The sequence below is a fragment of the Rhinolophus sinicus genome, linkage group LG02 (genome assembly GCF_036562045.2).
Source record: "Rhinolophus sinicus isolate RSC01 linkage group LG02, ASM3656204v1, whole genome shotgun sequence".
Lineage (NCBI taxonomy): Eukaryota > Metazoa > Chordata > Mammalia > Chiroptera > Rhinolophidae > Rhinolophus > Rhinolophus sinicus.
Genome location: NC_133752.1, coordinates 107,658,070 through 107,675,654, shown reverse-complemented (window position 1 = coordinate 107,675,654; position 17,585 = coordinate 107,658,070). Strand labels below are relative to the sequence as shown.

The window sequence follows — 17,585 nt, the reverse complement described above, 5'->3', positions numbered from 1 at the left end:
AGTGTATCTGCAGGCGGTGATGCTGCACTTTTGTCGTCTTCGCTTGTAGGGCACGACCAGGAGCTCACGCACTGTTGCACACACCCCACGCAGCGGCTCGTGGTGACCTCCTCCCGGGACACGACCTTCCGTCTGTGGGATTTCAGGGACCCGTCCATCCACTCTGTGAATGTTTTCCAGGGCCACACGGAGTGAGTCACGGTCGTTCAGATGTCTCTTTTGACCTGTTCACGAAAACAGTTTTGTGGGTGGATAGGAAAACTTTATTCAGATCTTAATTTTCATATTAATTTCCAATTCCACTGTCTTTCAAATGGTACTCTTTTCCTAAACACTTAGCTCCATTTGGGAGACGTGAAGGAATTTAGTAGAGACCAAGAGAAGTCACTCATGTTCTCGTAGGCCGTTGGGTGAGGACAGACGGGGCAGTGGGAGGAGTTGGGAGAACCTGGAAGTGCTGCTGCGGGGTTGGCGGTGTGTGCGGTCACACGGGACTGTTCACAGAGGCTCCGAGTCCTCGCACGGGCTCATTTTTCCCTCGTTTTGACATTACATGTATTTGCAGGGTCTGCTCTGGGAAGACTCAAGCCACACACTCGCCCTCACCGTTCCTCTGCCTGGCTGGCTGTTGGGCAGCATAGTCATGACTGTGTCTTAACAGGACTGTTTCCACAACTTGCTTTACCCTTTTTGAAGTCTTTGGGACTCGGTGGCGACTGGCTCGGGGCTGGGTTGGATGTCCCCTGTCACAGCTGCAGCGGGACCCACAGCAGGGTCTCTGTCACCGTGGTGGTGAGAGGCCCCTGCCTGGTGAGGCCTCACACTGTGTGGGCAGCAGGTGGGGCTGCAGGCTGCTTTATCCCATGTACACAGCCTTCCTGTCCTGTCAGCACTAAGCCTCTAGAAGTAACTGCAGTTAGGAAAAGCCAAAATTGCAACGTTTCACAGGGTTTCCGCTCAGGACTCTTCGTCCATGACTATTGCTTTTTTGTCTCTGGCATGGGTTCTCTAGGTTCGCGCCCATGTGACAAGTAAAACCCACTGAATGCATTACCTTTGCAGTCACATAGTTGTCCCCACGCAAAGGTACACATGTATCAAAACCTAACGCGAAAGCCTGCTTCCTGTGGAAGAGCAGAGCAGCGGCTGGCCCTGAGTGTGTCCCATGTCATCGCTCACCTCTGAGGCTGTGGCTTCTACTGCCCTCAGACCTGTGGGCCTCTGTCCTAGGGGACTCCCAGAACGCAGCCGCTGCACTGCCGTCTGTCTGGGCTGAGCGGTGCTGTCGGCATTTGCAGCATCGAGCACAGTGCCACCAGGAAGCAAGTCGGTGTTCTCACAGGGCCCATCCTGCTAATCTAGGGGGCTTTCCTGAGTCCTTCCAACCTGACTTTCTGAATATTAAACGCAAAATTCAGATGTGCAGTTCTTAGGGCTTTGCTGTCCTTCACGTGTCAAATGTGGAGTGGTTTTTAGCGGAGCATTGCTTAAACAGAGGTGGTATTTCTTAAAAACATGTGACCACATACTTCACATTAACTCGATGTGCAATGCACTTTGTAAAACTTTATCTCAGGGCCTATTTTCATATCCGGGAACTCAGCAGGGTTCTTCAGTGATGTGTGTTAGAATTTCACTCCTTTCATGGTGCGAGCAACTCACTGTCCAGTTACTTTGAATTTCTAAGTTGGGCTGTCTTAAGGCGAGATGTAGCTGGAAAGGTGTCCATGTTATTGCCCAGTTTTAGAGCCAGTTTTCCAGGAGCTGGGAGAGATTGTTTTTTCTCTCTTTAATTTTCACTGTTCACCCTGTACTTTTACATGGATTCTCTGCCTTTTGAAACAGAAGAGTTTGAGATGTAACGTGTCACTGTAAAATGACAACACAGCCCAGTGCGCCCCCTTGAAATCTGTGCTAGGTCGTTTTGCTGGACAGAGATAGGGCTCCCTGACACAAGCTCTTTTAGGCTTCCGTCGTCAGTTTTCAGAGAGGACAAACACGCCTATTTTTTTTGACGTGCTCTGTTCATTTTCACTCTGTACTGTGAAATCTCTTCACTATAATGGGACTTTCACCACAATAGGATTTATTTCATATAATTGTGGCTGTTATTTGACTAGCTATTAGTGACCCCAGGTGTACCCATTTATACGAAATGTAATTTTAAATACTTTATATAACAAATTGTTTTCTTAATAGCAGGAATGAGAAATTATAGTGTGTATTCTTGGGAATAATAAAAATGTTTAATTGTAAAATTTTGGAATATCGTGGGAGTTTCAACTGTTGGCGGTTTATTTCCCATATATTTCTGTCCTCACCATCAAAAGCTGGGACCGAAATCCAGTGGTTTTCATCTGAAACCAGCCAAATCCTTATATATTCATACGTTTTCAGCTGACACCATCATTCAATAGTGGGCTGACGTTGGAAGGAGTCCCGTCGTGTAGCCCACTGCCCCTCTCCGCGTCCCGTTGGTGTGTCCTCCCCTGGGGTGGGACTCGGAGCATGGGTCATTCCAGCTGGTCCCTCCCTGGGTGCTGTGGACGCACCGACATTTCTGCAAGAGCTTCTCATTGTAATAAAACCTCTTTTTAGGTTAGATCAACTAACTGTCCTTTGAAAAGAACGAAGACATGCTCATTGAGGTTTTTCCTGGCAGAAGGACCCAGGTTCCCAGCTCCAGCATCACCTTCTTCCCTGTGGAGCTCAGTAGAGCGTGTACTTCCCACCCCTTTTTTTAGTTTTGTTTAGTTTCAGTTACTATAAAAAGGAGCTGACAGTTGAGGCTGTCACTGGGTCATTAAGCTACCCCTACAGGTGGCTGATGACTAGTCTATACCCGGCTGACAGTATTTACAAGTGTGATACACTCTGGCGTTGACAAAAATCTGAAATAAGCTCAACACGGATAAAATAATTGAGAATACAAAGTTGTTGCTTTTCTGCTTCAATATTTTCCATATGATTGCAGCTTTACCCCTCAAATGTGAATTTTAGCACTTTCTTCTAAAGAAAACAAAGCACTGCATCTAACAGGATAGAATTTTTAAAAATGAGTCAAAACATTATCATGTTTGCTTTAAAGTCAGGGCATTTTCACATGCTTTTATTGCCAAATTCCCAGGGGAGATATTTAGTACTAAATACCAAATTCTAGGTCGTGTACTGATGAAGGAGAAAATAGCTTTGAATTTTGTGTTGTGCTTTTATCAGTTTTTGGTATGCTTTTGAAGAGAAACGTGTTTTGATAGTATGACTTTTTTAACTGGGCAGTGGTGGTTTTGACCGTATTGAACTCTTTGCTTGGTCCATGACCAGTTGTGCACAGGCCCGTAGTGGGGATGGGCAGTGGTCTGTCAGCAGACCGCTTCGCATGTGTCATATTCAGTCTTTAGTATTAAGTTGTTTCTGAGCAGTTACTGAAGGTGCAGTGGATGGTGGGTCATGGCTTATTTTATACATACACACACACGTATACATCCGTCCACACACATATACACCTATTCATATGTGTACGCACCTGTCCACATCGTATATACCTGCCCACACACGTATGCACCTGCCCACACATGTATACACCTGGCCACATGTGTACGCACCTGCCCACACATGTACATACCTGCCCACATGCATATGCACCTACCCACACACGTATGCACCTGCCCACACGTGTACGCACCTGCCCACACATGTATGCACCTGCCCACACGTCGTATATACCTGTTAGCACGTGTCACGGTCCGTGTAGCCCAGGTCACATCAGGCAGGCATGCTGACACATACGGAAGCATATTTGCACAGTCCCGGGCTGTAAGGGCCCTTACATACCTTTAGTCCAGTGTAGGAGTCAGCCCACACTCTAGTGTGAGAAACACTTCAAATCAAGCTGTTAAACTGGTGAAGAAAAGACCCTCCCAGGCTCTGTGAGGGCTCACCCAGGGCTGTGCGCATGGCTCCATGAGATGTCTGATGGTGGAGTGACCTTCCGTCAACTTTGTATTTTTTGTCCAATCTGCTAGTGTGTTTGAGAGTAAAAATTTTGCAGCTCCTGATACATTTCTGACTTTAATTTTCCTAGTTATTGTGAAGAATAGGGTCTGTCATATCACCTTCAGAGCTGATGTAAAGTTTTTCATTTTTGAAGATTTAAGAGGAAATGAAACCTTTGAAATTCTTTCCTTCCTAGTTTTTATACACAGACTCACATGGTGATATTGAGATGTTGACTGTCGTTAATTGGTGAGTGTGTAACAGGTAAAGTCTCGGATTCAGAGGATAAGGGAATGGAAAATTAGGTTACTAAATCCAGAGGGAACTCATTCCTCACCTAATTTAAGTGGAATACGTTCCTCTCAGATTCCTTTAAAATCTTCAATGTCATTACAAATAGTCAGAACTTAAACTTAACAGTTGACTGTTCCATGTTAAATAAGAACGAAACAAGGACCTGATGTCACAGAAGGGAAGTCAGGGTCTTGACCTGATCCTACTTGTTTTACCCTCTGTGTAATTTTGCATCAGGTTGTGTGGAACTATCATCTTTGACTAATGTGTGAAAAAGCTTCGTGATTAATAAAATGCTGAGGAGGAGAGTTTAGCCGAGTTAAGTGAATGTACTTTTTTCACCCTTCTCAAGGCCACTTTCGGAGCCCTTCTCTGGTCAGTAACAGATCTGGGTGCTGCAGAATCTTTTCTCAGGGAGCTGTCAGCCACACATTTCCGTCACTAGAGTCACACAGCAGCATGTTGTTAAAGCCACTAGGCTGTAAGGTCCCGAGGAGCGGTTTCACCGTCCTGCCTGTGGTGGGCTGTCTCACACGCAGGCAGGAGCGGCATACAGTCGGTGCTCAGAAATCCGTCAGTTGGACAGTTGTGTAGTTCAGTCCTATTGGTAGTTTAGACTGGACAGTTGTCCTGAGGAGGGAGGTTTGGGGAGGAGAGCAGCCAAGTGACAATAGGAGCAGCCTCATCGTCTGGAATTTTCAGTTCTAAGAAGGACTCATGTGAAACAAGTGTGACTCTCCTTTGGAATGTTTCGGACCTCAGAGTGTGCTGTTTGTGGAGCTGGCATCAGGGATACTCAGACATGTGCTACGTGGTGGTGAGTGTCCCTTCCCTGTAGGAAGCTGAGTTGGTGACGTGAGGCTGAGCTCTGCACAGCGCACATGGTGAGGAGCGCGCTCCCAGACTGGCGTCTGCCTGAGCACGGCACCTCACCTGCTGGAAGCCCGGTTTCTAGAACAGTTTGGGAAGGACTGTGGTGACCTGATGACTGTGTGCGCAGAGTCACGCCGTGTGTGCAGCCCCTGGGAGAGCGCTGTGGTCCATGTGTCCCGTCAGCCTTGGCACTGCACACAGGTTGGCCGTGCACTGATAGGGACACCGCACCTGAGCCGGTGGCTGGTGGGTGAGTGGCCAGGCTGTCCGTGCCCACCACACGTCCACAGCTGACTGGTGCAGGCCCAGGTTCCAAGGGGGGTGCCCCTCCTGCCCTCTCCCCTGCTGTGAAAGGGTGGCTTTTTAGTGGGAGCCATGGGTAAGGTAAGGAGTGGGCGAATGGGTGCTCCACACTCAGTTTCTGATGCTCCAGCCTCTCCCACATGGAGTGTTTTTTCTTAGCCGTGAAATTCTGGAGATTGTTATGCAAAACAGCTCTGTATGTGCCAGGGAGCACAGCTGTTGGCCCTAATGAGGACTGCTGGTTGATTGAGACCCTCAGAGGGAGAGGAATGTTCCAGTTGGGGCAGTGGTGTGTGGCAAGGAGGTACCATGCTGTCAGCTGGAAGCAGAGACTCGGCTGCTCCCGACGACAAGACAAATGAGTGCTGCAGCCTGGCGGAATCTGTGCTTTGCGGTGTGCGGCCCAGGCGCCTGTGCTCCCGAGGGACCCGCGTCCAGGTGCCTCGGGACGACTGCTCCATGCTGGCTCTGCCTCTGATGCCCCACAATAGCTGTCAGGGCCGTGATTTATTAGAAACCGAATGTCTTTCAGCGTTCCATTAACATAGGGCTAGGTGCTCTTTTGTGGAGACTTTCCCCATTAATTCAGCAGGCTGCTGACTGAAACCAAGCGGGGGCCCACACCTCCTGAGGCCTGTGCTCCACAGAGCAACCACCATGTGAGCGGCTGCCAGAGTCCTCGGTCCTCGGAGTCTCCGAACCTTGCTCCTGACTGTCACATGGACGGGGGTAGTACCTTCTCCTACTCAGGCCCTTGCCTCTGTGACCTTTAAGTAGGGGCTTCAGATGGCTCCTCGGGTTGATGCTCCAGCCTCCCTGTCTCCCCCTTCTCCCCGCATCACACATGGGCCCATGTGGGCAATGGGCCTGGCCTCAGTGGGCAGGGCCAGGAGGCTCAGCCCCACGTGCTCAGGGCGCCCCACAACAGCGGTCACTCTGTACCGGCTGTGCTGGGGTCCAGACCCACCTGGCAGGGACTTGGTCCAGGTTTAACCAGTGGAGTGGCTTTTGATGTATAGTCTGGGTTAGACCTGGGTTTTCTGAACCTGAAAACGTTATTCCTTGTTTTAGACTCTGAGTGAAATGAAAGTAGTTTGAAATTGTGAGCAATGAGATTGTACATGCAAAATATATGTGATTTATTTTTATTATTTTTTAAAGATTTTGTTGGGGAAGGGGAACAGGACTTTATTGAGGAACAGTGTGTACTTCCAGGATTTTTTCCAAGTCAAGTTGTCCTTTCAATCTTAGTTGCAGGGGGTGGAGCCCACCATCCCTTGCGGGAGTTGAGGAGTCGAACCGGCAACCTTGTGGTTGAGAGCCTGCGCTCCTACCAACTGAGCCATCTGGCCACCCGGGAGCTGAGCGGCAGCTCATTGACTTCATTCTAGTTGCGGAAGGCACAGCTCGCTGGCCCATGTGGGAATCGAACTGGCAGCCCCATTGCCCAGAGCATGGGCTCTAACCAACTGAGCCACCCATCCGCCCCTATATGTGATTTATTTGTAGCTAACTTTTATGCCTGAAAAAACATGACTCTTAAATATCCTGGAGGCTGTTATTTAGGGCCAGAGCTGTCAGGAATTGTGGGATTATTTTCTTGACCCTTTCTTTCATTTTTATCTTTAAAATGTTTTCTTGCTTCATCAAGGTATAATTGACAAATGAAAATTGAGTTTATGTTTGATACACTCGTACACTGCAATGGCCCTGGTCAAGCTAATTCCCACCTTCGTCACCGCCCTCAGTTACTCTGTGGTGTGGCGAGAACACTGCGTGCTCTGGTTTCCACACACTGTGCAGTGCTAACTGTAGTCTCCACGCCGGACACCAGTGGGTGTGCTGACCCCGTGCTCTTTACTTGTAGCACCGTGACCTCGGCCGTGTTCACCGTTGGAGATAACGTCGTTTCAGGCAGTGACGACCGCACCGTCAAGGTCTGGGACTTGAAGAACATGAGGTCCCCCATTGCAACCATTCGTACGGACTCCGCCATCAACAGGTGAAGAAAGCTGCTCATTGCTCAGCCGTGTACTTGATTTGAAAGGGTCGATTGTAATGTAATGTTGATGTGAATTTACTGTTCAGTTGATGGAGCCTTGGGAAGGTGGTTTAGGCCCCGGGGAAAATACTTGTTATTGATGCTCTAATGCAAACTCAGTATTCTGTAAATACTGAAAGCACTTAGTATAAACCCGGTTGGTGTAATGAGCTGTGTAAGAATAAGAATGAGCCAGTTATGGTCCCATGTCGTAGCACTTTGGCTTCAATGACTGCATAGCACAGAAGTACTGGGCCTCTGTGACCTAAAGCCTAGACAGGTAACACTGGTGGTTTGCTATCGTGTTTTGTCATGAAACGTGCATAGTATGAAATATCCTACTGCATCGTACTCTGTAAACTCAGACACCTGTGCTGTCACTGTTTTATATGTAACCCACTTTGTTTCTGCTTTGCAGGATCAATGTATGCGTTGGCCAAAAAATCATAGCCCTCCCTCACGACAACCGACAAGTGAGATTGTTCGACATGTCTGGAGTGCGGCTGGCACGGCTGCCCCACAGCAGTCGTCAGGTAACTGTGTGCTCATGCATGCTCCCGGGCACACCGAGGCCTGGCTTCCTCAGAGCCACTTTGAAAAGGGACAGGTTATTTTCACTATATTTAATGGAATACATCCAAAATAATGTCATTTGGACATGTGACCAATATAAAATGTTAGTGGTGTTACATTCTTTCCTGCTAAGTCTGTGGAGGCTAGATTTTCTTTGGAAACATTTGATCTGTATTTAGAGTTCCTAAAATTTAACACTGACAATGCTTCCCAGTCCCTGAGTATCAGTTTTTAAGTTTAACTTCAATGAGATCAAGTGCCCAGCTCCTGGGTTTCACTGGCATGTTTCTGGAGCTCCTATGTGCGTGGGCCAAGGGCCGCCGTGCTGGGAAGCCCAGTCTTAGTGGCGGTTGAACTCACACAACTGGGAACACACTGAGTGACAGGATGTGCGTGGCAGGCGGGAGCGGTGGCCACACTTGGGGAAGCTTTTTAGGAAACATCGCCCCTCCACTCCCACCCAGGAGACCCCTTTCCATGACTGTTGGCCCGGATACACTGCACTGTTGGTGTGGCTTTCCTGGGGGCTGGGGTGGCACTGAGTCAGCCCAGATGGGTCAGGGTGTATCGACCTGCTGACTTGATGTCTGAGGGGCGTCGGGGGCCTGTGTTCAGGTAAGTTCCCTGGCTGATTCCAAGTGTGAGGGACATACGGCTCCTGCGGGGAAGTGGCTGGAGCTGCAGGCGTGTGCCCCGTTGTTGAGGCAACCTCCCTGCAGGCGTGTGCTGGACTGAGCCCCGCCCCAAACATCTCTGTTGCCTTTCACCTTTTCCTGCCTGTCACCGTGTTCTTTCTAAAGGAACTGGGCCCTGACACTGCATCATGTGTCTGTGCACTCAGGGTCCCAACCGTGGCTGCTCGTGTCCCTTCACGGGCGAGCCTCAGCACGGTCACAACCGGAGGTAGATGGTCAAGTGGCATTTGCTGCCAGCTGAGCAGCACCTTCTTTTTAAGGGGAACCCATGTTCTGAAAGCCCTCTGTCCTTGAGACATGCTATCTTTTCCCTGTGTGACTCCCATGTACACTGTTGGAAATGCGTTATTTAGGAGTGCCTGTCACAGAAAAACTACTCATAACATTAGAGTAGCTATGGAAAGCTTTGCAGCTCCTAGCAAAGCTGCAGCTGCAGCTGCTTGTCCCGGGGGATTTTCCTGTTGGGTGGCCGCTGAATGTCACCCATGTGCCCTCCCTCTCTCAGCCACATCCGTGTGGCACACAGATCCACGGTGCGGCATGGAAGGCTGCGTTGGGAAGCACTGGCGAACTAGTGGGAGTGACTTCATTGCTTTGAGACTGTTTCCGTTGAGAGAAAAGGGAGTTCTCAGTGGTTCTCGGTGGTGTTACTGCTGTGGACACGATTTCACTTTTATTACCTATAGACAGTCTGCTTTGTGGGATTGCAGAATTCTGTTGTGTTTGCGTTTGTTTCCTTCTAAAGTGGTTCCCGGAAGGACTTACTTTTAAGATTAACGAATAGCATTTCATTTGACTGTGGACTTGAAACACTGCTTCAGATGAGTAACTGGTTTTCGTGTCATAGAACCATAGCTGGGATCTCTGCTTCATATTGTCCCAGCTTCTTTCGGTTGACAGACTTAAAAAGAGACGACGACACTCAGTCAAACTTAGTCACTAGGGTGACAGGCTCTTAAGATGGAATTGTCTTACTTTGGGGCAAGTGTTAAGTGACATTTCCCAGAGCCAGCACTGTGAACGGGAGCCCAGGGAGGAGGGGCCGGGCACGGTGATGGGTCTGCAGAGTCCATGCACTCCTAGGGCCATTCCTGGGTCCTGTCCCGTCTCGAGCACTCTGGGAGCGTGCACGGGGTTAAAGGGTGGGCTGCAGCCCAGAGCAGGCGGGCATCCGGCCCGCCTGCCCGCAGGTACCGGCCTTGAGCACCTGCCTTCAGTGTTTGTCCCGTGGACGCCTGGAGTTGAGGCGCGACCTGCCCTCCGGTCTCTTCAGGTCCCTAGCAGGAGTGTAGAGGACACCCCCAGCCCTTCGTATGTGGCTCCTTTCTTGTACCGCTTTTCTCTTGGTGGCCTGCCGGGTTCTGTCAGACGAATGCAAGCAATGCTCACACGTAAATGTTTTGCACAGGGGACCTCTGTGCCACTATGTAAGCGTTTCTTTCACCCAATTCCTATCAGCTGTTCCCAGTCCTGCTTCCTGTATGTCTTGTCACAGTGTGGTGACAGCTGTGTTAGAGGCATGTATGATGCGTGCTAAGTCTGGCTTCGCACATTTACACTGGACATGTCACACTGAACTTCGTAGGTATTTGGCAGTAACTTTTCTAATATTCTGCTGGTTAACCGGAATTCGTGCGGATAGCAGGAATCTACTTGAGAGGCCATTTATGTTTCCTGGTTTTATTTGGCAATGAATGTTTTTTTCCAGCTGTTTTAATACCTGAACCAATTATTTGTTAAAATGGCATTTGAGGTCTCTGAATGAATTTCATTGAGTTTATTCCCAAATTTACCCAGCATCATCTATTCATTAAAACATTTCAAATTGATCATTTCTTTCTTTCTGACTGTAATCCTACTCATTATTTTAAAGAATCCTAAAGTGCTTTTGTGTGTGTCTCACTACTGCACTTATGTTGTGTCTGATCCACTCATTCCGTCGTGGCCATCACACTGGCACACCGCCCAGAGCCCATCACCACGCTCAGTATTTTGGGCTCACGTTGACTGATCCCACATGTTCGTTTGTTTCTCTCTATTCGGTCACTTTGAGTGGTGTAGCTGTTAACGTGGCTGAGGTTCTATACGTCTTATGCTTCTGGAATAATGCACTAATTCTGGTTTGTGTGATTGGCACTAGGGCCACCGAAGAATGGTGTGCTGCTCGGCATGGAGCGAGGACCACCCCGTGTGCAATCTTTTCACCTGCGGCTTTGACAGGCAAGCCATTGGCTGGAGCATCAACATCCCTGCGCTGTTACAGGAGAAGTAAGGTGGCTGGCGCCCCTTACTGGTGGTTTGCCGTGGACCTGTGACTGGGGCAGGCTTTGCGCAGACCGACCAGCCGTTTTGTGCGAGCTGGACCTGAGAAGGGGCTTTGTATGTGTCTGTTTCACAATGTACCCAGCTTGCATGAAGTGTATAGAACTGTGTTCCTGTGTTTTATTCTGTCCTTTGTGCTGGAATCCTCTGTCCAGTGGGAATGAAGTCTCTCCCTACAGCGTGTCGCGGTGATTTGCTGGCATTGGCCAGGGGACAGGAGGCAGGCATCACACTGTGAGTCCAGCGTGAGCTTGTGTGCTCACGCTGAGCAGGAGTCGTCTGGCATTTCTGGAACAATCCTACGTATTTCCCTCATCTGGGAAGATGGCAGAGCTGCGTTTGCGTTGGCTAACAAATGGCAGGAATGATAAAAAAAATCCCACGTTTACTCCGTGTGAAGTTGTAGCATGTGCTGTTGTGTAGTAATTCAGCTTCCTCTCTGTTCTGTTACAGGTCTGTGAAATTAACCTGGAACTTAGAATATAAAAAAATAGCATAGAATGTTGAGTTTGCAACAGAGAGTTTCTTTTGAAAAGCAAAAGTTTTTGCTCTTTTTATAGAAAATCATTTCAATCTCCTGAGGTCTAATATTAGCAAATTTTAAAATACAATGATTCTAATCACCGATTTCAGATCTTAAGCAAAATTTAGAGCACTTTAGTTTATAGCTATGGTTATAAACAGTCTAGAAGTTTCAAATGACTTATCCATTGAATGTGACTTGACCTTTTTAAGATTCCCTGCTACCTGAAAACAAAACCTTATTTATTTTCTACACCTTTGGTTTGCCTATTTCTACATGGGTTCACTTCCTTGTTGGTATCTGGGAGCCAACAATGCAAATAAATGAGTACTACCTCAAAAACAAACGTGTGGGAAACGTGGGAGCTCAGTGTTGCCCAGTTAAGTACTTTGGCTCTTAGCTGGAATACCGAGTTCAGTTCACAAAGCAAGCAAGACAGTCAGCCAATGTATCCTGAGGACGGAAGGCGCTTCCACTGGCTGACAAGGCGGCAGCCAGAACGGTAGTTCCCAGGTGACAAGATGCCCTTGACACCTCTCAGTGCCAATCCTCCCACTGCTAGGTGGGTCCGTCAGTGTTGCCTTCTCAGCAGCTACTGAATCTGATACTTGTGACTTCTTGTTCCTGTTGAGTTTCAGTTTTTATAGCCATCTCAGCGTACTGCCCCTCATACTTTTAATCCTTTGAACGTGTCCCCTTGGACACTCTCCCTTGGAGAGGCACAAGTGGGTCACTTTGCAAACGGCCTTGGGTGAGCCCCTGCCCATGTCTCCGTTTTGTAGCGACGGGGCTGGAGTGCCCCAGGCCCCTTCACTCAGGTCCTGCGGCAGCTGGTCTGTGGCACTTCAGCCCTGTGTCATGGGTGGTCCCGAAATAATCACACAGCCCGGGAGGGAAGAGGCCCAGGAAACCAGTACTGACATGGCCCAGAGTTGAGGTTGCTAACCAAGGGACATCCAGGACATGTCTTAGAGCGACTTTACTTTTAAAGCCCAAGAATTGGTTGTAGTTTTAAAGTGTGACATTTGCCCTGAGCACACAGATTATAGTCAGGCTGTTACTGTGGCCCCGCGGCCAGATGTCTGATGCGCGTGTGCCCTGCCCTCCACACCCCAAAGGCATGAGCACGACCACTTCTCAGCGATGAGCTGCACAGCCCACTCGGGTTCCTTTTGCATTTTAATGTGAACAGCCGCTGTCTCAGAATCATCGTTAGAGCTTTGGAGAATGTATACAAGCAGCTAAAACAAACTTAAGAAGCAGACCTCTGCCAGGTGAAAAATCATTGGAAGCTTTTAGATATCTTCGTGATAGCTATTTAGTTCTGTGCAGACCAGCGCCCTTCACAGCTGGCAGCCGTTCCCCTTGTCGCTGAGGGGCGGGGCCGCCCTCCTCGTGTACGTGAGAGTGTGAGGCCTCACGTGAGGGTGCGAGGCCTAATGGTGCTCCAGCGGGTCCCCAGGGGCAGGACACGCCCCTGCTGCTGCCGCGTGTCCTCTGACGGGGTCCATCCAGCTGCTCTGGCCTCAGTGCCGGTGATGTCAGGAGCCGTGAAGGGGACGGGTTAGTGTGTGCACGAGTGTGCGTGTGTGCATGAGTGTGTGGGTGCACGAGTGCATGTGTGCACGAGTGTGTGTGTGTGCGTGCGTGCATGTGCTGGCTGAAATGGTCATGTGATCAGCCATGTGAGTTCATGTAAATTAGTGTTTGGAAATGGGAGTGGTTTTGTCCTATAAGCCGACATGTCCAGAATTTCATTTACTGATGGAAGGAGAATGTGTGGTTACTGAGGAATGTGTACCGATAAGAATTTAACCCAAAACATGTTGGACAGAGCAACACTTTCTCAACATCAGTTTCTGTAGACTCAAAAATTCTGTGCATATTTTGAAATCTGAAGAATCCTATGTAAATTATTTGTTGCTTAAATCTGTGAAAAAAGTTTCTTTGGGGGAAAAGTATGCATTTGTAAGTGTGTAGAAGCAAGTGTTTTTATTGTATCAATGTAATTGTTTTTAAGTGTTCAGTGTCTTCATTGTAATATGAAATTCATTAAAAATCCATGTTCCATAGTTACTGTTGTAAAGTCCTATGTTATTAGGAGTCTTTTTTTATTTTATTTCTTTTTTTCATGTTTTCCGTTCGTGCAACTTTGTTAATAGCTACTGAACATCATAATGATGTAGAAATTGAACCAATTTCTAATTACAGTACTGCCCACTTGAAAAATTTTAATTGTAGACTTGAAAGATCCATGTTATATTTCTGGTCTGTTCATTATGCCAGTATTAAGTGGTACGAAATGTGCTTCTCCATTCCTGCATCCTCACCCCAAAATTTTCTGGAGTTAACAATTTGACATAATGCAGGTTTTCTCAGAGTTTCTCAGAGTCTTGTAAGATGCTTGTATGGTTCTCATCACAGTTAAGCTTCTTTGAAAGTTTAAAAAATTGCAGTTAACAGCAAGTCGACCTCATTTTCTGTGGGACAGTGCAAATCAGGGTCAGCTGCTGCTGGTCCCCTTTGTCCTCACCCCCGTGCGTAAAGTATTTTGTGGGCGGCAGGGCTCTCAGCAGTTGTCAATGCTACGTGCCACCCCTGCCCACAGCCCCTTTCAGGCTGCTAAGGCTCTGCCTGCATTGCTCAGGCACTGGGGGCATCCAGTCCCCAGAGGGTGGAAATTCTCCACCGCTTACTTAGCCCTCCACCTTACTCTTCAAAAACAAGTGATTATTGTCTTACTTTCATAGTTACACCTTCTTGTTACATTTAAAAGTTCACAAAACACAAAAAATAAACATTCGCATATTAGCATAAAGAATCAAGAAGGCAAGACTTGTATTTCTGTGACGTCATCAAAATGCCACTAAGATGTGTCCCCCTTACTATGCATAGATTTTTCCCCCTTAATAAATTAGAAGGTAAAACACTTACTCCAAAAATTGGGAACACTCAGTTGTTACGTGCAACCTGTATAGTCCGTATTATGGCAGGAAACGCTGAAAATGAAACCAGATAAAAGTGCGTAATTTAAAATTTTATCAAAACATCTTGAAGCACCTTCTGGTCAAAATGAAGAGATCAAGCAGATCTTTGGAGCTCTTGAGTCTGTGTCCCTGTGTGACGTGTGGTTGGAGGAGAGAGCAACAGGGCGCTGTTTTAGACAGTGGGGTCCAGGAGGCGTCTCTAAGCAGATGAGCTATAATCTTGAGCCTGAATGTTGGCGAGGTGTCGTGAGACGGAGGGACGAGCAGTGGTGGGAGACTCCACATAGTGGGGCTGAGCCAGTGTGAGGAGAGGATCCGGGTGAGGTGGGGTGGGAACATACGTCTCGTCACACAGCAACCTTGGGGAGTGCCAGTGTGTCCCCTGTGCACTGGCTGCCTTGTGGGGACGCACTAGGGGGACCCGAGGAGTCGTGCAGGTGGGGGAAGGGCATGGATCTGAGGTCTGGGTTGGAAGGAGGCCAGGCAGCTCTGGCTGGAAGGGAGGATTGTTGATTCCCCGATTCAGGTGCATTTATGGAAAATGCTGTCATTGCCAGCAAGTGGTTGTGACCAGGCGTTCCTTAGTTACGCAGAGGATGTTTCAAGCACAACATAGAATGTATGAAAAGGATTTTTCCCTGAAGAAAGTGGTGACGGGATGTGTTAGGAAATTCTAATCGCAATGTGGACATTAGGTCTAAGTTACCTTAGCTAAATGTACGCACTACCTGGGTTGCTGGCATTCTGTCACCACGTTATAAACACTTCCTTTCACTCTCTGGGTGCTACCTGCCCCTGACACTCATGGGTTCTGAGCGAGTGGTCAGTTCATGCTCCATCCAACCCAAATCGGGCCATCAGGACGCTCCCCACAGAATTTTGGAACTAGAACTGAGAAAGTAGCTCCTGTTGCTTCGTCTAAGTGAAAAATAATGCAGATGTGTTGAGAGAAAAGAACTAGATTTGGATGCTCAGCAAAGCTGCCTGTCAAGAATGAGTGTGAAATGCAGATGGCGAGGGGACGGTTTTCACCGGTACGCCTTCCCAGACCGGGCTTCCTGAGACACTGCAAGGAGAAAGTCGTGAGGGGCTGCTTTCAAATTGGACAAATGTCCCAGCAGACATCCATGTAAAATCATGTCTGATTGGAGTTGGTGATTTAAATTCTATTTTTGTTTAGCTTGGGGAGTAGAATATTGATTAATTATTGTCCTTGTTTATGTTATTAAATATACATATACATATCTGTAAGTGTGTATATATGTATATATATATACATACATATATACACATATGTACACACATATAGATATGTATATGTAAATAAAAAAGTGTCAGGGTGACCACAAAGAAGAAAACCACCTTGGAAAGGTACAAAAGAAATGAGTAAAAGTGGTTACTGAAAGGGGGATGGGAAATGTAAATAACGGGCAGAAGTGATGGTTTAGTTTTTACAGTTTTTTAAAAAAACTTCAGAACCATCAAAGCACATCACCCAATATCTGAAAAGTTTCCCTCTTTAGTCACACACATAAGGTACCTGGTAGGGCAAATCTGACCAAAAGAAAAGAGGTTTAACATCATCCGTGAGAATATTTTAACACTTCCACAGAGACATTAAAAAAGAATGAATGAGAGACCATCAGGTTTATTAACAGGAAGGGTCAACATTCTAAAAATGTCAGCTCTCCCACGTGGGCAAGTAGATTGAGTGCAATTCCAATGCAGATTGTCCCAGAGTTTTTTGAGGGATTTGACACTTTGATTACTAACTTTATTTGAAAGAGCAAAGGCCAGCTTTAATAAGATGCCCAAGAAGAGAAAGCAGGAGAAGGAAAAGGAAAAGAAGAAAAATATTTACCTTAAACCTGGGAAGGCTGAGGTCCATGAAGTGTGGAGTTGGCATCGGGACGGGAGAGGTGACCAAAGGGACAGAAAGCCAAGTCGATTTTTGCAAATGTGAAGACTAGAAAACTTTCAGCTCATATAATAAGAGATCACTGAAAAAAGTGGTTTAATCACTGGTTCTAGTGTTACTGGTTGCCCGTGTGGAAAAAAATAATGAACTTGGATCCCTACCTCACACTCAAAGTCAATTCTACATTATATATTAAAGGAAAAAATACTTCTTTAAAAGTGATAACATTTTTATGATTTTGAGTTAAACAACTTTCCAAAAATGCATTAACCATACTAGAAAAGATTGGTATATTCAAGCATATGAAAAGAGGAATTTAGGACACCTTACGGTAAAATCTTAAACCACAAATTGTAGTTGTAACATATGTAACCCACAAAAGATTCATATTCAGGAGAGTCAACAAAACAAGATTCTGTCTGTCTCTAGGAGAGTCAGAAATTGGACAGCAGACACAAATAGGTATGTCACAAAAGAGAAAACTGAACAGCCAATAAATGAATACAAAAATCAAAAAATTGAAAATTCAGGCCATCAGATTGGGAAAACTGCCAAGCATGTGGACTGTTGGAACGTTTGTCTGTACTGTTGGCTTGGGTGTAAAGCAATGCAGCCAGTTGGAAGGCGCTGTCCTGTAAGTGGACGTGTGTGTGCTTCCTGCCCCTGCTACTGCTGGGTATAAACCAGAACATAGTCTATTAAAGCGTGATGCCTGCAGACCTTGCGTGTCTGAAAATGAAGGTTTCTGGTACAACCCCAGAGCTGCTGACCCAGCGTCTCTTAGCACGCAAGACGCTGCACTGTGGACAAGCTCCCGCATCTGATTCTGCTGTCCAGTGTGAGAGCCACTGTCCCGAGGATCCTTTTGCACACGTGTACTAGTGAATATGTGCAAAGTCGTGCCACCAAACTGGAAACAACCCAACCACATCGACAGGGACTGCTAAATAAATCATGGCGCAGCTACACAACACATTATATAGTAGTAAAAATGAACGAGCCACACACAACTATGTGAAAGTGTTGATCTTGGGGACAGGTTGCATGAGAACACAAGCCACGG

The 17,585-nt window shown here is 47.3% G+C and overlaps 1 protein-coding gene across 5 annotated transcripts in view; it reads left to right on the top strand.

Moving 5' to 3' along the window:
- Positions 1 to 13,689, top strand: part of WDR37 (WD repeat domain 37) — a 52,487-nt gene extending 38,798 nt beyond the window's left edge. For all 5 annotated transcript variants that reach the window (XM_074325057.1, XM_074325054.1, XM_074325058.1 and 2 more), the window contains exons 11-14: positions 50 to 191; positions 7,331 to 7,465; positions 7,923 to 8,037; positions 10,913 to 13,689. In XM_074325057.1, the coding sequence (XP_074181158.1) occupies positions 50 to 191; positions 7,331 to 7,465; positions 7,923 to 8,037; positions 10,913 to 11,044 (524 nt within the window). In that variant the 3' untranslated portion in view covers positions 11,045 to 13,689. The remainder of the gene's footprint in view (positions 1 to 49; positions 192 to 7,330; positions 7,466 to 7,922; positions 8,038 to 10,912) is intronic.
- The last annotated feature ends 3,896 nt before the right edge of the window (positions 13,690 to 17,585 follow it).